Source organism: Sciurus carolinensis, chromosome 3 (genome assembly GCF_902686445.1).
Source record: "Sciurus carolinensis chromosome 3, mSciCar1.2, whole genome shotgun sequence".
NCBI classification, from domain to species: Eukaryota; Metazoa; Chordata; class Mammalia; order Rodentia; family Sciuridae; genus Sciurus; species Sciurus carolinensis.
This window is the reverse complement of record NC_062215.1, coordinates 66,536,022-66,555,710: the sequence shown is the minus strand read 5'-3', so window position 1 is coordinate 66,555,710 and position 19,689 is coordinate 66,536,022. Positions and strand designations below refer to the sequence as shown.

General features: G+C 42.2%; 2 protein-coding genes across 4 annotated transcripts in view; one reads left to right on the top strand and one right to left on the bottom strand.

The window, feature by feature from the left end:
* Positions 1-1,505, bottom strand: part of Adap2 (ArfGAP with dual PH domains 2) — a 31,455-nt gene extending 29,950 nt beyond the window's left edge. Inside the window, exons 1-2 of one of the 2 annotated variants that reach the window (XM_047546830.1) lie at positions 1,303-1,505; positions 317-447 (exon numbers count right to left, since the gene is read on the bottom strand). In XM_047546830.1, the coding sequence (XP_047402786.1) occupies positions 317-447; positions 1,303-1,396 (225 nt within the window). In that variant the 5' untranslated portion in view covers positions 1,397-1,505. The remainder of the gene's footprint in view (positions 1-316; positions 448-1,302) is intronic. The other variant, XM_047546829.1, reaches the window with a different exon arrangement.
* Positions 296-19,349, top strand: Tefm (transcription elongation factor, mitochondrial). 2 transcript variants are annotated; one of them, XM_047546831.1, is made up of 5 exons: positions 299-427; positions 12,313-12,598; positions 13,950-14,413; positions 17,123-17,272; positions 18,525-19,348. In XM_047546831.1, the coding sequence occupies exons 2-5, from the start codon at positions 12,568-12,570 to the stop codon at positions 18,987-18,989; spliced, it is 1,110 nt and encodes a 369-aa protein (XP_047402787.1). In that variant the 5' UTR covers positions 299-427; positions 12,313-12,567; the 3' UTR covers positions 18,990-19,348. The 2 variants fall into 2 exon arrangements, with proteins under 2 accessions (XP_047402788.1, XP_047402787.1); XM_047546832.1 differs by lacking the exon at positions 17,123-17,272 and having other exon boundaries at positions 296-427; positions 18,525-19,349.
* Positions 19,350-19,689: the final 340 nt, after the last annotated feature.

Here is a 19,689-nt window from a genome sequence, read left to right as displayed (position 1 = left end):
CACTGGGCCTGCGTTTAACCCTTACAGCAGCCCTGTGAGAAGGTAGGTATGCCTGTAATACACATGTGGAAACGGAGAGTTCACAGCTAGGATTAAGTAACTAGCTCCCGGCCTCGCCTCACCGCTTCTAGGTGAGCAAGTAATGAGTCAGGATTTGTCCTTAGGGCCTCTGTCTAAAATGCCGTCTACTGTTTCCTCTGTTAGTCGCTGACACTCTCTGGGCTTCAGTTTCCTCCTCTCGGGACTGGGAACACCCTCCCCCTGTCTCCACCCCAACTTTGCGGTTCCAAGACTCTCCACCTGCACGCCCTTCTACCTCCACAATATTGTCGTCCCAGAAGTCGAGTCTCACGGATTTAACTTTGCTGATGTCCGGGAAGTTGCGGTGGACGCCAGAGCAGTGGAGACAGATGAAGATCCCCAGCTTGTAAGAGGCCCAGTCGGGATCTGCGGGGTAGGAGGGTAGCTGAGCAGAGCTGAGCGAGGAGACCAGAGCTAGACTGGGGCTCTGAGATAGGTAGGACCCGACAGGATTCCGGAGGCGGTGGCCAGCCCTGCCTGCGCGGGTCCCCCCACCTTGGAACAACTAAGTTACTAGCATGATATCTTCTGATCGGCCCACCCGCCGTGATGCGGCGACCACAGGATGGAGATCTTGGAGAGAGTCCAAGGGATGGGGGCGAGGCTGAGGCGGGCGCGACATGAGGTGACAGGGCTGAGAGGGAACTGAGAGGAGCACTGGGGAAGGACCCGCGGCGAAGCTGGGTTGGGAGCTGCAAGTGGGGAGGTCGAAAACAGGGCGCCTCAGGTCTGAGCGAGGTGGAGAGGGAAAGGGAAAGCTCTCGGAGGCGTCCAGGGGAGGCACAGGGGACACAGGACCATCAGGAGGCTTGGGGCCGAGGTCGGGGGCTCCTCGGTGAGTGAGAGGTTTGTGTCCAAGGGCGCGGGAAGTGCCCAGGTCTCGAGAGTTGGCACAGGGAGGTGGGTCCTGCGCCGTAGGGTGTCTGGTGTTAGGGGTAGACAGGAAGGTCAGGGTGTCCAGCTCCCGAATCTAGTATCCGGAGGGTCCCAGGACGTGGAAAGACCCGCTTCTGGTCCGGCGTGGAGAGTCAGGGTCCTGGGTCCGGGTGGGAGGTTCACTGAATGGACGGGGGTTGGGGTCCCAGAGCTCAGTAAGAGACACTTCTGGGTCGTACGGAGACGGGACGGGACCCGGTGTGCTCGTAGGGGAGGAGTTTGGCGGGCCAGGGTCGGGGTCCCGAGCAGCACATGCCCCGCGCGCCCGCGCCGCCGCGCCCTTACCCGCCGCCCCGCAGTCGGCGCAGTGCGCGTTGCCGGTGCCCGCAGCCCGTAGCAGCTCCAGCAGCCGCTTCTTGTTGCGCTCGCGGTCGCCCATGGCGGGCGGGGCGGGCTCAGCAGGGCTCAGCCCGGCCGCCTCCGGGCCCGCGGCCGCCCATGGTCAGTGAGCTAGTCCGGGTCGCCGAAAAGGACCCAGTCCGCCACCCCTCCAGCTCCGCCCCTCCAGGGCATTCTGCCCCGCCTGCGGCCGGGCCAGTCCCGCCCTGCACTCTAAGGACCGGTGGGGAGGAGCAGGAACACCGGACTTGGAGTCTGTCGCCTAGAGCGAGATCAACTTCTAGCCCGCCCCTTGCTGGCTGCAGGGCGGTGGACAACCTGTTCAGCCTCTTTGGGCCTCAGGTTCCACCGCTGTAACGGAGGAATAAGGGCATATGAACACATCTCGGGGCTCCTTGGAAAAATTAAAAGAACCTAACTTTTGTTAGGATCTTACATCTATTTCCGGACATAGCTATATTGCAAACATCACCTACTCAGGAATCCCTTCTTACTACCCAGTCGCAAACATTCTCTCCACCTTCTGGTTCTCCTAGAACTCCGTGATAGGATTCGTCCATCCCTTTTGTTCCTGAGCGTCCACCTCAGGAACTGTCCACCTTGTGTCACAGTAATACATACTTGGGTTAATTCCACCCTCTGCCCCCAAATACACACATGGCTTCACTAGCAAGTTCAGTATCAGCAGTGTTATTCCTGTATGCTTCTTATCTCCTAGAAATGTCACCTGCACGTTTTTGGAAGTCCAAAAATAGTTGCATGACTCTCCTCACCAGAAAGTGAACCAACCTGAACATAGCAGGTTTCTGTGAAGTTCTATCACCATGAGGTGTGGGCAGGGCTTAGATGGTCTTGAACTTGAACATGAGCATTTCATTAATCCCCTTTTCTTCTTTTTGAACCAAGGATGGCTCAATTACTGAGCCACATCCCCAGCCCCTTTTTATATTTTATTTAGAAATAGGGTCTTACTAAATTGCTTAGGGGCTCGCTAAACTGCTGAGGCTGGCTTTGCACTTGCAATCCTCCTGCCTCAGCCTCCTGTGCCACTGGAATTCAGGCATGTCCTGGCCCCTTCTTTTCTTGATACCATCCTCAGAGACTCATCCACCTCCTAGTAAAATACATACTGTATGTACTTGCCATCTCCTGTTAGGTAGACCCCCATCTATGGCATGCATATGGCTTAATGCACATGATGTTAGATTTCCATCCTGACGGACTGGACTGCAGCTGGTATTGTAGCTGACCTGCCTGACTCACATTCAAAACATACACATACACACACATGCACACAGCATAATATAATGGAACTGTTCAAGGAATACACAAATTCAGGCTTTGAATGTTGGCCCCATCACCTGCTGTTTGTCCTTGGACAAACTTCTTCACTTCTCTGAACTGTGGACTCCTCATCTGTAAAATGAGGATTTTGAGATCTACCTGCCTATTGGGTCTTTGGGATGACACACAATATTCTCAAATCACAGTGGTTCCTTTCCTTCCCTTGCCCCCTGGCCAGCTTGTGGAATTGTCATCTGGAATGCTGCGTGTCATTTCCCATAAACCCCAGTGCAGAGAAGGTCAGGTCACCAGGCCCAGAGGAGAGAGGACCAGGGGCAGAGCAGAGAGGAGAAACATTCTGAAGAACAACCAGCCATGAGGGGTGTTGACTGTGGGGGTAGGGGAAGCCCAGTCCAGGAACAGCCACAGAGCCATCAAGTGGGAGAGCCAGCAGGGGTCAGGGGTCAAGAGGCTGTTTACTAAACAAGCCAAGAGATGATTCATTTCCTCTGCTTTAGATGAAAAAAGAAACAGAAATAAATCTCCCAGGAGAAAGATGGGAAAGGCAACCTATGGTAGGAAAGCAGAGGGAGGGGGAATTGAAAAGGAAAAGGGGACAAGCCAAGGGCATTTCTGCTCTGCCCAATGCCAGAGCGAAATTATGACACCGAGCGGCTCTCCTCTGGCACCTTGACTCTCACTCTCTCCTTCCTGGACATCCCCCAGAGGCAACCCAAAGAAAATAAGGCATCTCATTCCCAGTAAGGAGCCAGAGATTGAGAGGTCCCCTTCATTTCCCCTCTAAAAGCCTGAAGGTGGAATTTCAGTTATCCTTAGAGGGAGAAAAAAAAAAAAAAGTACTCTGGTATTGTATTTGTAGTAGGTTCCTTTCCCTCCTTCTTCCTTTTTGTTTGGGGTCTGGGGAAGGTAACACTAATTGATACTTCTTGAGTGTTTCGCAGAAGAGTTCCACAGCATCTGATATATTTGAGCTCCCTGATCACCTTCTGAGGGCAGCATGGAATCACACCATTTTGCAGAAGGGAAGGCTGAGCCTCACAGGAGTTAAGTTATTCAAAGTCATGCAGCCAAATATGAAGCAGAACAGAAACCTAAATCCAGGTCTCCTATCATGGTGTTGTTTAGTCTCAGGTTATTTCATGAAACCTCTCCTTCAGTCTTTTCATTCTGGATTTTTTTTGGTTTACTTTTGTATGAATTTAATGTGTGCAATGTGTTACTGTGTTCAATACACATATACACTACATAATGATCATCACAAAGAAAACACTCATGACCACCAATGCTGTACACTAGATCCCCAGACACTGCTTATTTTATAACTGAAAGTTTGTACCCTTTATTTTTAAAATATTTTTAGTTGTAGAAGGACACAAAACCTTTATTATATTTATTTTCATGTGGTGCTGAGGCAAGCGCTCTACCACTGAGCTACAACCCCAGCCTCTGTGTCCTTTATTTTTACTACCATTTATTTCCAAAAACTTTTCTTCATCCCAAACAGAAACTCTACAGGCCATTTCTGGGTACTGGACATGATAAAGTTGAGCTCAACTTCTGTGTTTAGAAACCAGAAGCTGCTCCTGAGGAAAGAGGTTTGTGGCAGGAGCTGTCATGACTTGGGTAGATGCTGAGCATGGTGACCCAGGGTTTCAGGGCGAGGGTGGGTTAAGACAGCCTTTCTGGGGTGCTTAGTCCAGGCTGCAGCTGCTGGGGTGAAAGAGCAGCTTAGGCCTGGGACAGAATGTCCTCTCTAAATAATGCTCCCAGCATCCCTCAGAGCACAAACTTCCAGCTCTGTTCTCAGATCACTGTCATTCTTCAGCTGAGTGGGCCACAGAAGGGCTGGAAGAAATCCTTCAACCACATTCCCAGGAACAGGCTCAAGATCCCCAGGGAGCAGAGCATGACCCTTTGTAAGTCCAAATAATTGTGTTTATTAGCTTTAGAATTTGGAAGAAAATGATAATTACAGGAAATGTGAAAACTACAGTAAAGAAGAAAGGAAACGTCACTTATTGTCCTGGTCACCATTTGCTCCGGGATTGCAATGTTCCAGGCTGCTTACATTCATTGTTCCATTTCATCTTTGCCACTAACCCTAGAGGTACACTAGGTAGCCTAGAGAGATGAGGTAAATTTGTCCAAGCTGGGCATAGTGGTGCAGGAGCACCACTCCTAGAATCCCAGGAGCTCAGAAGGCTGAGGCCAGAGGATCACAAGTTCAAGGCCAGCCTCAGCAATTTAGCAAGGCCCTAAGCAATTTAGTGAGACCCTGTCTCAAAATTTAAAAAGGGTGGGGGGCGGGCTTGGGATGTGGCTCAGTGGTTAAGCACTCCTGGATTCAATCCCTGGAACAACAACAAAAACAAATGTATCCAAGTTTACACAACTGAGGTACACTGGATGACGGATGGTACTGAATTTGAATTCAAGTGTAACTTGGGCCCTTTTCACCAGCACCTCAGGCTGAACCATAAGAACATGACTTATAAAAATGGCAGTAGCCAGGTGTGGTGGTGCATGCGTGTAATCCCAGTGACTTGGGAGGTTGAGGCAGGAGGATTGTGAGTTCAAAGCCAGCCTCAGCAAAAGTGAGACACTAAGCAACTCATTGAGACCCTGTCTCCAAACAAAATACAAAATATGGCTGGGGATGTGGCTCAGTGGTTGAGTGCCCCTGAGTCTAAACCCCGTACCCCACCAAAAAAAATGGCAGTACCTTAGAGTTCAGCCTGATACTGCACTTTGAACAGTTCTGCTCTCAAACATCACTAACATTTTTTGTGAGTTTATTTCTGGTGTTTATGCATATTTTAATATGATTGACTATGTTTTCATACAACTTTACATTCCTTTATACCCCTTATTTACTTTTTTTTTTTTCTTTTTGGTAGAGGCATTTTACCACTGAGGTACGTCCCTAGCCCTTTTTAATTTTCTAATTTTTTATTTGAGATAGGGTCTTGCTAAGTTGCCAAGGCTAGCCCCAAACTTGCAATCCTCCTTCCTCAACCTCCTGAGTCGCTGGGATTACAGGTTTGTACCACCGCTCCTAGCTTTTTACTTTTTTCATAGTAAGTCTCATATCATTATCATGGATGCTTTATGAGATCATTTTAATGGCAGCATGATAGTCCATGGAATTGTATATTTCTTTACTGTTAGACATAGAAAAGTGACAATTATTTGCTGGTGTACATAATGCTGTAATGACCATCTTTGTGCCCAGTGCTTCACTCCCTGTTGTAATCACTTGCTGATTTACTGGCTTTTTTCATTCTTTAAAGCTTCATAAGGTCAGGGGTCAGGCCAGTTTTGTTCTCGTTGTATCTCCAGCACCTGTCTGCTCATTCAATAAATCTTCGCTTCATAAGTAAAAAAAAAAAAATGAGAATCAGTAAAAATAACAAACAATGATAGGAGAAGACTTTTGAAGGAAAGAACACGCAGGCAGGTGAAAGGGCCAACACTCAAGCAGCCAAGCAGAAGGATCCATCAAGTTTACCTATGTATTTCTATGTTCAATACCACCTTGTCTGCAACACCAGGAACCAGCTCAGAACCCAGAGGGACTCCCCATTACAATACTGCCAAAGTCTTTGTTTGGTCATTCATTAACTATTCACAGGACACCTACTTTGTGCCTACTACTGGAAAGGGTGCTGGGGTTCTTGTTGCCTTCATAGAGCTTACTTTCAGGTTGAGAAGACAGAAAATGAATAGAGAAACCAATACACATATACACAATTTGGTGTAAAAGTGACAAGTGCTATAAAGAAAAATAAACAGAATAAAAGGTTAGAGAAAGATAGAAGATGCTATTTTGATAGGGAAGTCAAGGAAATGAGGAGGCCACATGTCTGCAAAGATCTGAAGGAAGGGTCCAGGCAATTCTGCACCTATCTGAAACAAGAGTGTATCAGGAAAAGCAAAGAGGGAGTGCAAAGGTCCTGCGGTGATAACATCTTTTGAGCACAGAGCTGTCCAACTCTATGCAATGGCACCTCACTCATGCTGCTCCCTCTCCAACTACAGCTGCCTCTTCCTCTTCACTAGCTGCCCTGGGTCTAGTGAACTTCTGCTTCTGTGCCCAAATTCAAAACCTCATTTCTTACAGCCTGCCCTTATAGCCAGATGTTCTCACAACGTTTGTATTTCTATCACAACAATCATCACTTTGTTCTACACTTGTTTTTTAACTGATTTTGTTTCAATCAGCAGTGATCCGGTTAAGTGCAAGTTGTCACATTCATCTTTATACCCTTGGTGTCTAGCAAGTGTTGGGTCCAAAATATGTTGATTGATCCATTTCTGTGAAATGTTCAAGATAGGCTAATTCACGGAGAAAGAAAGCAAATAGTGTTTGCAGGGTGGGGTATGTGTATGTGTCAGGGATTAGAGAATTACTGCTAAATGGGAATGAGGTTTCCTATGAGGTGTTGGAAATGTTCTGAAACTAGACAGTGGAAATGTTCTGAAACTAGACAGTGGCTATGGTTGCACAACACTGTGAGTGTACTCAGTGCAGCTTAATTGCACACTGAAATGGTTTGAAAGGGCTGGGCATGGTGGCTCACACCTGTAATCCAGCAACTCGGGAGGCTGAGGCAGGAAGATTGAAAGTCCAAAGCCAGCCTCAGCAACTTAGCGAGGCACTAAGCAACTGAGTGAGACCCTGTCTCTAATAAAATATAAAAAGAAATGGGATGTGGCTCAGTGGTTAAGTGCCCCTGGGTTCAATCCCTGATACCAAAAAAAAAAAAAAAGGTTAAAATGGTGAATTTTCATATGTGAATTTTGCCACAACTTCAAAAGATAGTGATTGATTTGAGTGGAATTGAGACCATCATAATACAGGCAGTCCTTATGAAAGTTTGCATTCAGAATAAAACGTGACAGCCAACAGAGTCAGAGAAATGAGAAGTTCAGTGATAAGATCTGAGGAACCAGAAAATAAAGCCTGAGCAGACACAGGATAATTGTTTTAAATTCAAACCTTTACCTGGAACACTGAATAAGAAGTTAGTCATCCAGGTTTAGTCAAAACTGCAGCTGAAGGGATTGGAGTGACATCTGTTAAAAATTTGAATATTGGTGGGGTGTGGGGCAGTTTGTCTATAGAATTAGACTTTAAAAACTGGGTTCAAGAATCCCCAACTTCAAGCCTGGTGTGGTGGCCCATGCCTGTAATCCCAGCGGCTCGGGATGCTGAGGCAGGTGGACCAAGAGCTCAAAGTCAGCCTCAGCAAAGACGAGGTGCTAAGCAACTCAGTGAGACACTATCTATAAATAAAATACAAAAGAGGGCTGGAGATGTAGCTCAGTGGTCAAGTGCCCTGAGTTCAATCCCCAGTACCAAAACAAAAACAAAAACAAAACCCCCGACTTCTATTTCCTTTAGTTATATCTAAATTAACTGCATCAGGGATTGTCTTACAAAGCATCAGGGTATTTTTTTTTTCTTGAGGCCTTTTCTTAGAAAACCACATCTCATCTTAGTCTATATACTCAATTGTCCAATTAATAACATCTCTCCTTGTATAACATAGTTTACCAGTGATTACTATAATTTAATTTGCACAATAATCTCCTAAGAGGGGTACTTTGAGCCTTAATTTGCAAAAGAGGAAACTGTGCTTATAGCAATAAACTGAGATACCTACATAAGATGTAGCAGTGTTGGAGCTCAAGTAATCTGATTCTGGAATGTTGTATGAATGTTGATTTAAAAACATTTTTTTGGTACTGGGGATTGGACCCAGTCACATCCACAGCCCTTTTTACTTTTTGTTTTGAGACAGGGTCTCACTAAGTCACTTAGGGCCTTACTAAATTGCTGAGGGTCTTAAAATTTTTTGATCATTTGCTTAACTATTTTAGTTCTGTACACTATTGAAAAAACAATGATAAAATATAACATAAAAGCAGAAAAGAACAAAGCTTCTCCTCGATTAAGATTTGTAGAACCAATTATTTTTCTGCTGTAAAATAACACAGAGGTTGCGGGGTGGGGCAAAGAGATACACCATGTGCTGCAGAACTAGCAGCTCTTTCTTGGGAGTCTAGCTGCATCTGAAGAGACAAAGGACTCTGGGGACTGTAGAGAGTAGATTGTGTCACTAAGTAGATTGTGTCACTAAGTAAACATTCAAACCTTATAGATGCATATCTAATTCAAAGTAATTTGGAAAATTAACCTTTCAAGCAATCTTTATTAAAGTATAACAAGTACAAGGTAGCTGTGACTAAGCCTGGATGACACATATCATACACTTGAACTTGATGGGTTTTACACGTTTAAGTAGTACCCAGAGCTTAAAAAAACACAAAGAATATAACTGTCATCCCAAAAGACTCCCTCCCTTTTCAGTGACCAGTCCCAAAGGTAACCTGATTTTTATCATCTTAGATTATTTTTATCTGGTTTTGTACTTCATATATAAGTGTGTGGATTCTTTAACTGGACATTATATTTATGAGATTCATCCATGTTGCTGGATGAAGATGATGTTTCTCAGTATATGCCCAATCATTTGACATTAAAGTAGTCCATGTTTTCGCTAATACAAGACAGTATGAACAGTCTTATAATCATGCAATAATGTGAAATTAATAATGTGAAATTGCTATTTGACAGCTGTTAAATATTGGCAATTTCATATGTGTAGTTCAACCTGATACACATCTTAAAGTGTACGTGTTTGCATTACATTGGACATACACCCAGGGGTCAGATTGCTGGGTCATAGGTTATATATGTATCTTCAACTTTTATCAGAAACTAGATATTGCCAATATTCCAAGGAGATTGTACCAATCCGCGGTTCCATTAGCATGTATGACATTTCCAGTTGTTCTACATCCTTGCCAACACGCCAATCTACTGATGCATTAATACTGTCTATTTTCATTTTAGCTATCCTCGTGGGTATGTAGTGGTATCACAAAGTATTTTAATTTTCATTCCCTGATAACTAATAAAATTGAAAATCTATTCATCTGTTTATTGGTCATTTGAATAGACTTCTTAGGTGATGTATCTATTCAAGTCTTCACTCTTTTTTTTTTATTTTGGTACCAGGAATTGAACTGAGGGGGTCCTTAACCACTGAGCCACATCCCTAGTCCATTTTTTTTTTTCAGTGCTGGGGATTGAACCCAGGGCCTTGTGCTTATGAGGCAAGCACTCTACCAACTGAGCTATCTCCCCAGCCCCCCTAATCCATTTTTAATATTTTATTTAGAGGATCTTGTTGAGTTGTTTAGGGTCTCCCTAAGTTGCTGAGGTTGGCTTTGAACTGCAATCCTCCTGCCTCAGCCTCCCCAGCCACTAGGATTAACCCCCCATGCCTGGCCTTTGCCCATTTTTTAATTGGGTTACCTTCATCTCTTTTAAGAATTTGTAGAAATTTTGAAAATATGTTCCAGATACAGATATATTCTGGATTCAGTTATAGCATTGTAAATCTCTTCTTGCACTCTATAGCTTGCCATTTCACTCTTTCAGTGGTGTTTTTTAATGAACAGACATTCTGACTTTAATTAAATCCAGTTTATCCATTTTTCTTTAATACTTTTTAAATCTTGATAAGAAATGTTTGTCTGCCTAAAGGTCATGATGTTATAGAACATTCATTTTTAATGTTTTCCCATAAAAAATTAACCTGTGTTAATTAAAGTGAGCCAGCGATTTCTATATCTGACTGATAGAATCAGGGAAGTGAGAAGGAGTTAGTTTCTGAAGGAAGATGTTGATTTTCATTTTGAATGTACTGATTCTGGTTTACAGTGAATCATGCACACTGACTGTCTTTTTCCCTACCACTTTCAGTCTGGTCAAAGTATAATTCTGAATGAATGCTCTGAGGAAGGAGGGCCTTTCTCCTCAAGGTCATTAGTTCTGAAGAAAAACCGATGCTTAATGAGAAAACTAACATTTCTTGAAACTTTTATTACATATTGGGTTCTCTACATCCTGTTTCTTGTGAATACTCCAAGTTGTCTTGTGAGTAAGGTATCATTATCTCCATTTTACAAATGGGGAAGCTGAGGTTAAGAGAGGATAAAAAACTTTAAGTTTGTGAAGTAAGTGCTAAGTTATGTCTTGCCAGAGAACTACACCATCTCTGAAAGCATCACCAGGACTCCTTATGAATTAATTTCATGTATTAGTTTCTTCCAGATGCTGTAACAAGTTACCATGAATGGGGAGGGTTACAATAAGAGAAATTTATTCTCTCACAGTTTAGAAGGCTAGAAGTCTGAAAGCAAGATGTCAGCAGGGTTGGTACCTCTGAGGGTTCTGAGGAGAATCTGTTCCATGCCTTTCTCCAGCTTCAGGTGAATGCCCTTCTTGGCATGTAGTTCTATCATTCCAACCATCTTCATCATAAGTTCACATGACCATCTTTTTATAAGGACAAGGGTCATATTGGATAAATCACTGCTCCAGGCCAGCATCCATCATCTCATTTTTTCTTTTTCTTTGTGTTTGATACTGGGGTGTTACTATTTGACAAGGCTGGTCTTAAACTCTTGGACTCAGATGATCTTCCCATAGCCTCTGGAGTAACCAGGACCATAGGTAGTGACTGTGCCTGGTAGTTTATTTTCACCTTTTGGTTTGTGTGGTGTGATGAGGTGCTGGGAACTGCAACCTGTGACTGGTGCATGCTAGGCAAGCATGCTACCACTGAGCTACCACCCAGACCCTACCTTATTTTAACTACTTACATCTACAATGCCTTTATTTTCAAATAAGGTCACATTCTGAGATACTAAGGGTTAGAACTTCAACATCTTTTTTTTTTTTGGCACTGGGGATTGAACCCAGAGACACTCAACCACGGAGCATCATCCCCAGAGCCCCCACACCCCACACACTTTTTTTTTTTTTTTTTTTTTTTTTTTTTTGAGACAGGACCTTTCTAAGTTGCTGAGGCTGCTTTGCACTCACAATCCTCCGGCCTCAGCCTCCCGAGCTGCTGGGATTACAGGTGTGTGCCACTGAGCCCACCTCAATGTATCTTTTTTGAAGAATGCAATTCAATTACAATATCTCATTAAGTTGCATAAGCTCTGGAGTGAAATGTAAAGTTTTCTCCTGACTTGGAGGATTTTGCACAAAAACTATTTCTTGTTAGATTCCTAACTTCCCCCAGAAACTGTCAAGATTCTTAGAATTCCTATGAGTAATTCCTACTAATATTTATTATTCCCCACATCCTCATTGCCTTCTGGACAATATCTACGCGGACAATGAATCTATTGCTGCCCCACAAAAACAAAAACCCATCACTTTTCCTCCCTCCTGACTTCCCTGTTTTTCACAAAACTGGCTAAAGTTTCCCCATCCTTCCTCGTCCTCCCTATCTTGCCTGCCCTCTTTTCCTTACTGAGCTTCTGAAACAATTCGGACTTCCCTCAGTTATTCCACTCGACCTGAAGAGAGTGGTTATTGGTGCACCTTTCTACGGTTCCTGGCTCTCACGTCCCCACCTCTGGACTACGCTTCAAGCTAGGTACCAAGCGGAGTTCCTCAAACTATGCGTCTCTAATCAGCCCAGGGCATTTACTCCAAAGAGGGACATAACCAGTTACAAATAAAACTAGCCTAGGTGTTTCCTTCCCGGGGATTTGGTCCAGCAGCTGCCACGGGCAGGAGAGGGCAAGAACGTTTCCCGGAAGCAACGGAAAAAGTCTGCAGGTCACCCAAGGCCTCAGAAGACGCGCACAGGGGCGTGGCCGCCGGTCGAACCACTGCAAAGCCAGGTGTGCCTCGGAACGACCCTTCGGCCGGACTCTTTCCGCGGAGCCCAGGCCGGACGTTTTGTGGCGAAGCAAACAGGAACCGGAAGTCAATGGAGGAAGTCTTAGCGTCGAACCTGCTGGTGTGACTGGAGAATGAACTTGTCTTGTCTGCTCAAAGTGGGAGGTAGGGTACCTAGAGTACAGAGTTGTTTTCCCATCTGCCCCTGAACCTCGAGTGTTTGTTTTCTCCTGTCCCATAACCAGGTCGTCCGTTTGGAGCTGCACCCGAGCTGTCAGGCAGTTCTGGTCTCCGAACCTCGGAGCTTGTGTGCTTCCCTGGCCCAGGGCGCAGGCGGAGGATTCAGATTTTATCTATTTTTTCCAGTACTGGGGATCGAATCCAAGAGGATTCAGATTCTAACAGCAACTTGCTTATTACTTCTGGCTGCTTTATTCCCTGTAGCTGCGATGTCAGAGTAACTTTTCCTGGTTTTACAAAGTTATTCATTTTATGGTGTTTCTTCTGCTTGCAAAAACATTGTCATAGAAGAAAATTAAAACCGCTCTTAAATATACCACTTGGCTAAAACATTTCTTATAAAGGTTTAAAATTTAATTTTCTTAATTCCACCACGAGGAAGTAGTGAAAATAGAAGTGATAAATCTTGAGACATCAGTTACATAAAGATCCCTCTTATATTGTAAATATAAAAAAAGTTAAGCGTTGAAATAATTATTTCAGCTAAAAACCAAGTGCTGCTGGGGATCCACCCAATATCTCAGGAGTGATAGGCAAGCGATCTACCATTGCATTATAAACCCAGCCCGTAACTACAACTCCTTGACAGGCATAAAATAGTTTCTAGGTAGTAACATTTAGGACTGACCCATAAAAATCAGAAGACAACTTTTATGACTTAAAACCAACAAAAGCCCTAAAGGCAACAAAACTACAGGCCCACGGAGGCATGGGCCTATAAACCCCTGACTCAAGAGCTGAGAATGGAGGATAAGTTTGAGGCCAGCCTCAGCAACTTAGCAAGACTCTGTCTCAAAACAAGTAAAAAGGACTTGAGGATGGAGTTCAATGATAAAGTACCTGTATTCAATCCCCCAAAACAGAACAACAAAAATTATATATTCTATTTTAAAGGAGATTCTCTGTAATAATTTAATATGATCCATTATTTCTTTTTACTTATTAGTTTATTAATATTTTGTTTTTATACTGTGGGTTGAATCCAGGGTGCTTTATCACAGAGCTGCATCCCCACCCTTTTTTGAGACAGGATCTCGATAAGTTACGGAGGGTCCCACTAAACTGCTGAGACTGACCTTGAAATTTCTGACCTCTTGCCTTAGCCTTCAGAGTTTCTGGGATTACAGGTGTGTCATTGCGCCTGGCTAACATAGTCAAGTATCTCTTAAATTACTGGCAATTCTTTGTGACTTTGCAAAGGACCTGGTCAAGCTTGTAACTAACACTAAAAGGAAGTAGGACATCCTGGTTTATATTTTGTTAATTTTCCATTTAGGGAGATGGAGATCCTTTCCAGTTCCACTGGAGTTATCCTTGTTCCAGGCCCTACATAATTTCTGCTGTCGGAAAAAATCCACTGCACCTGAGAAAACTATTACCAATGTTTCTTTTTGTAATGAAAATGCAAAGGAGTCTGGAAATGCACTCGACAAGCTCTTCTCTTCAGAACAGCAGGCCTCCATCCTGCATGTGTTGAATACAGCATCTAATAAAGAACTTGAAGCTTTCAAATTGCTTCATGGAAGAAAGTCCATCAATATTATAGAGCACAGAGAAAAATTTGGGCCGTTTCAGGATTTGGAGAGTTTGATGAATGTGCCCTCGTTCCAGTATAAAACTATTGTTCAAGTTTGTTACGCCATTCTTTGTCCAGAGAGTGAGAAGAAAAAAAGAAAGTTACAGGAAAACCGGCTGTTGGGAAAGCTCATCAAACCAGACATAGAAAGAGAGAGACTTAAGGTATGTCATTTTCTTACACTGCCTAATGTTTTGAGAACTTTGGAAAGCACTCTTCTGGGCATTGGATTGAGAAGTTACTAAAACCAGGTTCTTCATGCCTAGTTGGAGGATCTGGACATAAATAGATGACCTATTACACAAAGTGTGTGAGTACCATCACGTGAGATGTATAGACAGTACATTGACAAGTGAGAGAAGGGAAAACAGATATGACTGTTTACTAGAACAACTCAATTTGGATTTTGAAGGAGAGAAAAATTAGGGTGGCTGGAAAAGGAGAGCATTCTAGATAGAACAGTCAATGTCAAGAAGTAGGTCTATGCAAGGTAAACCAGGCACAGTGGCACATGCCTGTAATCCCAGCAGCTCAGTGGGAGTCTGAGACATGAGAATTACAAATACAAAGCCACCCTCAGCAACTTAGGGAGGCCGAAGCAACTTAGCAAGACCCTGTCTCAAAATAAAAAATAAAAGGGCTGGGAATGTGGTTAGTGGTTAAGTATTTCTGGGATCAATTCCCCAGTACAAAAAAGGAAAAAAAAAATATAGAGAGAGAACTGTTGTAAGATACCCAGCTGTGTTTGAGGGTTATGTTGGAAATAATGAGATGTAAATATAGATTATGGTTGAGGAGTGATTCTAGAACAGTATACCCGTCTTGCCAGCAGAATTTAAATTTATTTTCTGTCCCCACTGCCACCTGGTTTTTTTTGTTGTTGTTTTTTTTTTTTTTGGTACTGGGGATTATCACTGAGCAACATCACCAGACCTTTTTACTTTTTTGAGACAGGGTCTTGCTAAGTTGCTGAGACTGGCCTCAAACTTGCAATCCCCCTGCTGCAGCCTCCCAAGTTGCTGGGATTACAGGTGTATGCCACCATGCCCAACCCACTGCCACCTTTAACAAGCATTCTAAAAGCAAATCTTCCAATGTTATCTTAAAAGACACGTATTCACATTACTTGACACATCAGTCAAGCATTAAGCTGTGTCAAGCATTTAGGTCCTGTGTCACATTGCTTGATAAAATATTCGCTTGTCTCATAATAAGAAGTATCATTTTTATCTGAAACAGTGGTTCTCAGGTTTTTGGGGGAATATGGATATTTTTAAATTTTTTTTTTCTTCTTTTTGTTACCAAAAAATAAAAACCCAGGGATGCTTAACCACTGAGCCACATCCCCAGCCCTTTTATTTTTTTGAGACAAGGTTTCACCAAGTTGCTGAGGCTGGCTTTAAACTCAAACTCTGACTTGGCCTCTCAAAAGTCACTGCGATTATAGGAGTGTGCCACCACACCCACCTATATGGATAATTTTGGAAAAAAAGATGAAAGCTATAGACCTTAGGTCCCAGAAGAAAAACACAGTACATATACACAGAATGTTACATATGCTCTCAGAGGACTTGCAGATTCCATTATGTCTATGTGCAAGCTCAGGCTAGGATTCCTGCTGCAGTTGAAGTGGAACATATTTCATCCACATTTTTCAGGGAATATTTTCACCCAAATTCATAGCTAAAACTATATTCATATTATAGTGGGGTTGCATCTTGTTTAGGGCTTAGGTTTTATAGTCAGTGTGTATGAGAAAATTGTGTAGTGCAATCCTTAAACTCTATTGCCCAAGGAAGTACTATGTGCAGTATGGTTCAGTAATGCTTATGCATCCTAAAACTTGAATAATTGAGCTAAAGAAAAGAATCGAAAGACAGTCTGTGTTTTGTAGATGTCTTGGCATCCAAATTATTCTGCTTGCGGATATTTATGTAGCGGTGAAAGGGAGATGGGTGTAGAGTTATAAATTGTTCTGGCCTATCTGCCCTTGCATCTATAGAACATATTAGTAGTGTCTCTCTCCATTACAACTAAATGAGCCTGTGGGAGTGAGGTGATACCGTTATACTTTATTTCTAGCCTAGACTCGGCAGAGCTAAATCCATATATCCAATCAGCTGTTATACATATTAGTAGCTCTGATATTAACTCATTAAAAAAAACAAAAAAACCTCATCTCCCCCATGTTCCCAGTTGATTTGCTGCTTACCTTTGTCTTGCTTGAATGTACCATCCAGTTGAGTATCAGTTCTACTCCCACTATTTCCTCTTCTTGTCATTGTGTTGTTCTTAATACTTTGTTATAACAGTACCTTACACCAATCCCTACCTTTTGTTAGTCCCTTCTAGTCCATCTCCCACACCGCTGTCAATGATTTTTCTGAAATGTAAATCTTACTATTTCTTAAAATCAAATGTTATGTTTCTTGTTTCCCAATGTCTAGCACATTAATAATTCTCAGTTCATAAACTAAATAAATTTATATCAACTAGTTTGGCATTCTGAGTTTGTAAATTAGGTTTTGCATCTGTTAAAATGTTTACATTTGATGAAGAAAAATGTTTATACTTGAGCCAGGTGTAGTAGCACATGCTTGTAATCTCAATGACTTGGGAAGCTGAGATAGTAGGATTGAAAGTTTGAGACCAGCTTCAGCCTTAGTGAGACCTTGTCTCAAAATAATATAAAAAGAGCTGGAGTTTTTTTTTAAATCCAGTGGAAGCTATGGACCTTCTTCCCAGGAGGGAAAAAAAAAAAACAAAAAACAGCACATGTATACATGGTAGCATATTCCTGGGTTCAATCCCTTGTACTGCCAAAAAAAAAAGACGAAGTTACACTTGTAATTAAATCAGCTCTTCTCTTTTAGGCAGTCAATAGTATTGTGTCTATTGTTTTTGGTACTCAAAGAATTGCCTGGGCTCACCTTGATCACAAACTGACAGTGCTGGACTGGCAACAAAGTGACTATTGGAAATTAATGAATAGAACGTACCCATCATCACTCTATTTAAAAGAGGTAAGGCTGCTGCACCTCCACATTCCTGTCACTGTCTAGCTCCTTGTGCACGCCTGCATAGCTTCTTTGGTAGTTTTTAATCTTCTGCTCCCAAAAGGAATGTAATAAAATGATAGTTGGTTATTATTTGTGATACTTATTACTGAAGCACTCCTATTGTTTTTGTCACTTTTGATTTTTTGATTAGTTCAAGAAATGCCTTATGTATCAAAGGCAGATGTTGGAAAATCAATGGTAAAGTATATTCTGCATGTCATAAAATATCACTATTTTGTATTCATAGCTTATTTTCAAAATACTATCATTCTTTCATTTAAGTCTTCAAAATCTTGTGAAATGGTTGGGAATTACTGTCCTGATTATGAAAACTGCTGTTCAGTCATTTGCAGATTATTAATTCTTGGTTAGCTATACTCTGCCCTAGGTTTTTTTGTTTGTTTGTTTTTTGGTACTAGAGGATTGAATCCAGGGGTGCTTAAACACTGAATCACATCCCCAACCCTTTTTATTTTTTGAGATAGGGTTTTGGTTTGTTTTTTTATTTTTAAAATATTTTTAGTTGTAGATGGACACAATGATTTTATTTATTTTTATGTGGTGCTAAGGAACAAGCCCAGTGCCTCACATGTGCTAGGAAAGTGCTCTATCACTGAGCTACAACCCGCTGGTTGTGAACTTGTGATCCTCCTGCCTCAACCTCCTGAGCCACTGGGATTATAGGTGTGTGCCACAAGTCTGTCTAGAAAATTTTAAATGGTTCATAAAAGTTCTGAGTTGTCTAATTTTTACTTTTCTTTTTTGGTACTGGGGATTGAACCCAGAGGTGCTCTACCACTAGCTATATCCCAGACCTTTTTATTTTTTATCTTGAGACAGTGTCTAAGTCGCAAGGCTAGCCTTGAACTTGGTGATCCTCCTGCCTCAGCCTTCTGAAGAGCTGGTATTGCTGGTATTACAGGTGTGTGCCCAGCAAGTTGTCTGAAATTAAGTCCATATAGATTTTTAGAAATTATGAAGCCTATTTTACAGATGAAGAAACTGGTACTGAGGACTTAAACATCTTAGTTCATTCCTGAAAAAGTCATGACCAGAACTTGGCTACCCATAAAATGCTTTTTCACTTATTTCAAAATTGTCAAGTGTTATTATGTAAGTTACCTAATTAGAATATTTTAAGATAGAAATGAACATAAAACTAAATGAATTATTTCTGCTTACTTATTTTGTCTTTTGTTTGTTTGTTTTAATAAAGATCTCTTCGGTCATTTCAAAGATGCCTAAAGCAGATCTCTATGTTCTGGAAAAAATAGGACTTTCCATTCAAAACTCATCTCTGTTTCCTGTACTGTTACATTTTCATATCATAGAAGCCATGCTGTATGCATTATTAAATAAAACTTTCGCCCAGGATGGCCAGCATCATGTGCTGAGCATGAATCGAAATGCAGTGGGGAAGCACTTTAAACTGATGATTGGTGACACTCGGACTAGTGGGAAAGAACTAGTGAAGCAGTTCCTCTCTGAGTCTGTACTGAAGGCAAAGCCTCGAGTGTTCTTCCCACCAGATAAAGTAGTACACTACAGACAAATGTTTTCACCTGCTGACTCACACAGAAGAGAAGAGTTGTATGATTCATTGTTACAAGCTGTTGCTTTCTATGAATTAGCAGTTTTTAACACTAAGAATTCTGAGATTAATGTACCTGCTCTGTTATAATATATATTTATTCTAATTATAAAATGAGCTGTTCTGAACAGTCATGTTAATGGAGAAGAAAACACATTTTGAGTATGTTTTAGACGTTTAATGTCAGACTTTCAGCTATGAAATGGTATACATAATAATAAGCCAAGACTAGATCAGTAAGCATGCTGTGCCTTTTGGGATTCATTGTCAATAAAATGCCCCCTGGACAGCCAAAAGAAGAAACAAAGTTTTCTCCCTTTATCAAGCAGATACCATCTACGTTGAGGATTTGCATTATGTTGTTAAAAAACAGAGAAAAATGATTTCTTTCTAGGTGTAACTTATGAGAATAAAGCTAAAACAACTGATAACACAATTTGTAGACTCTACTTATTCTCTAGGAAGAACATGGTTTGGCATACTGTCTGCAGTTTTCATCAGTTCAAATGTAATAACCTAGCCAGGCACAGTGGTGTGCACCTGTAATTCTGCTACTTGAGAGGGTAAGGCAGGAGGATTGCAAGTTTGAGGTCAGCCTGTTCAACTTAGTGAAACCCTATCTCAAAACAAAAGAGGCTTGGGATATAACTCAGTGGTAAAGCACGCTTGGGTTTAATCCCTAATGCTGGGGGGAAAAGTGAAATGTGCTTCTTGGGGAAAAAAAAAAGTCAAATAATTAAAAGTGTGTATAAATAAAGAAGGAAGTAGAAGTCCTGCCTCATTAGCACCT

What these genes read in the sequence shown, in the direction of transcription:
- Tefm (XM_047546831.1), top strand. Translation starts at nt 12,568, where the DNA reads ATGAACTTGTCTTGTCTGCTCAAAGTGGGAG. An exon ending in TTGTCTGCTCAAAGTGGGAG is followed by an intron (nt 12,599 to 13,949) that starts GTAGGGTACCTA and finishes TTTTCCATTTAG; the next exon opens with GGAGATGGAGATCCTTTCCA. An exon ending in CATCACTCTATTTAAAAGAG is followed by an intron (nt 17,273 to 18,524) that starts GTAAGGCTGCTG and finishes GTTTTAATAAAG; the next exon opens with ATCTCTTCGGTCATTTCAAA.